At 35.3% G+C, this 1,302-nt stretch overlaps 1 protein-coding gene across 1 annotated transcript in view; it reads left to right on the top strand.

The window, feature by feature from the left end:
* The window catches only part of NUP155 (nucleoporin 155), an 83,028-nt gene that overhangs the window by 20,933 nt on the left and 60,793 nt on the right, over nucleotides 1-1,302 (top strand). Inside the window, exon 4 of the mRNA XM_007951589.1 lies at nucleotides 816-886. Coding sequence (XP_007949780.1) covers nucleotides 816-886 — 71 coding nt within the window. The remainder of the gene's footprint in view (nucleotides 1-815; nucleotides 887-1,302) is intronic.

Genomic DNA, 1,302 nt, shown 5'->3' with positions numbered 1-1,302 from the left:
CCTTTCCATATAAAGTTAGTGATCATTTTTTCCATATCCCTAAAGAATGTTGATGGGATCTGGATTGGGATTGCATTGAATGTATAGATTGCTTTGGGTTCCATTAGACCTTTTGATGTATTGATTATAGTTATTTTCCCTGTCTCAAAATTCTAGCAGCTGAGTGTGGTCCTGTTGGTTGCTTTCTTCCTTGACAGTGAATTACTGTTTTTTTCCTACCCTGCTTCTTTGTATCTCATGATTTTTGATTGAACTTCAGATATCATGTGTAGGGTAGTAGAGATTACAGTAAATAGTAATTACCTTTGGAAATGGGCATGCCTCTCTTTTGTTAGAGCTTAGGAGTTAGGCCTTTATTATGGGGTGTGTGTGTGTGTGTGTGTGTGAATTTTTTGAAGGCAGGAGTTAAACAAGGTGTGGATTTTGTTGTTAATGTGTTTACCCTTTGTACATTGGGGCTCCAAGTTTAAGTTTAGTTGCTTGAAGAGGTTTTCTTTATGTTCCTATTACACCCTCAGCTTTTGACTTTGGGTGTGCCCCCTCATACTCTTTCCCTCCTTCAGTAGTAAATTGCTGTTTTCAGTAACTGATGCTTGCAGCCTGGTCAGGGAGGGGATGTTGAGGGTGGAGAGCAGTGTTCCCTCTAGACCGGGTTCATACTCAGCTTAGGAGCACTGGAGTCCCCAGGTTTTAGGACTGAAATAATTTTTATTATATTCTGTATATATCCTATTTTCTTATAGTAAAGAATACTGTGAAGTAAAAATTCCATTTTTATTTATATATATAACCTGTTTTTCTTCAACTTTTGACAGAGGAGATCTTGCCTATTTTGATGGACTTAATGAGACTATTCTTGCAGTGGGGCTTGTGAAACCAAAAGCTGGTAAGAAATAAAAATATAAGGATGAGATTTTGTTTTTGGAGATACATAGACTCCAAATGTTTTAAGACTGAATGATAACATGTTTTAAGTCATTGGATTTCTTATTGAAGTTTTATTCTAAATTCTAATTAGAAATGTATAAAATCATTTGGAGTATTTAATATAGTTCACTCACTTTAATAGCGGCAATCAGGAAATTAAACAATTTAGTGCATTGGGAAAATCTGCTATGAAAGACCTCTTGAAGTATTTAGAAGGAAAAACATCACTTTGAGGACTACAGTGTCCTTGACCTAGGCCATGTATTTTCAGTCACTTCATATGCATGTAAAAATTGGACAGTGAATAAAGAAGATTGAAGAAGAATTGATACATTTAAGTTATGGTACTGCTGAAGAATATTAAATATAGCATGG

Source organism: Orycteropus afer, unplaced genomic scaffold, assembly GCF_000298275.1.
Source record: "Orycteropus afer afer isolate SDZICR_OR568_19922 unplaced genomic scaffold, OryAfe1.0 scaffold00300, whole genome shotgun sequence".
NCBI classification, from domain to species: domain Eukaryota; kingdom Metazoa; phylum Chordata; class Mammalia; order Tubulidentata; family Orycteropodidae; genus Orycteropus; species Orycteropus afer.
The sequence above is the reverse complement of the archived record's forward strand: the minus strand, read 5'-3'. Positions and strand labels throughout refer to the sequence as shown.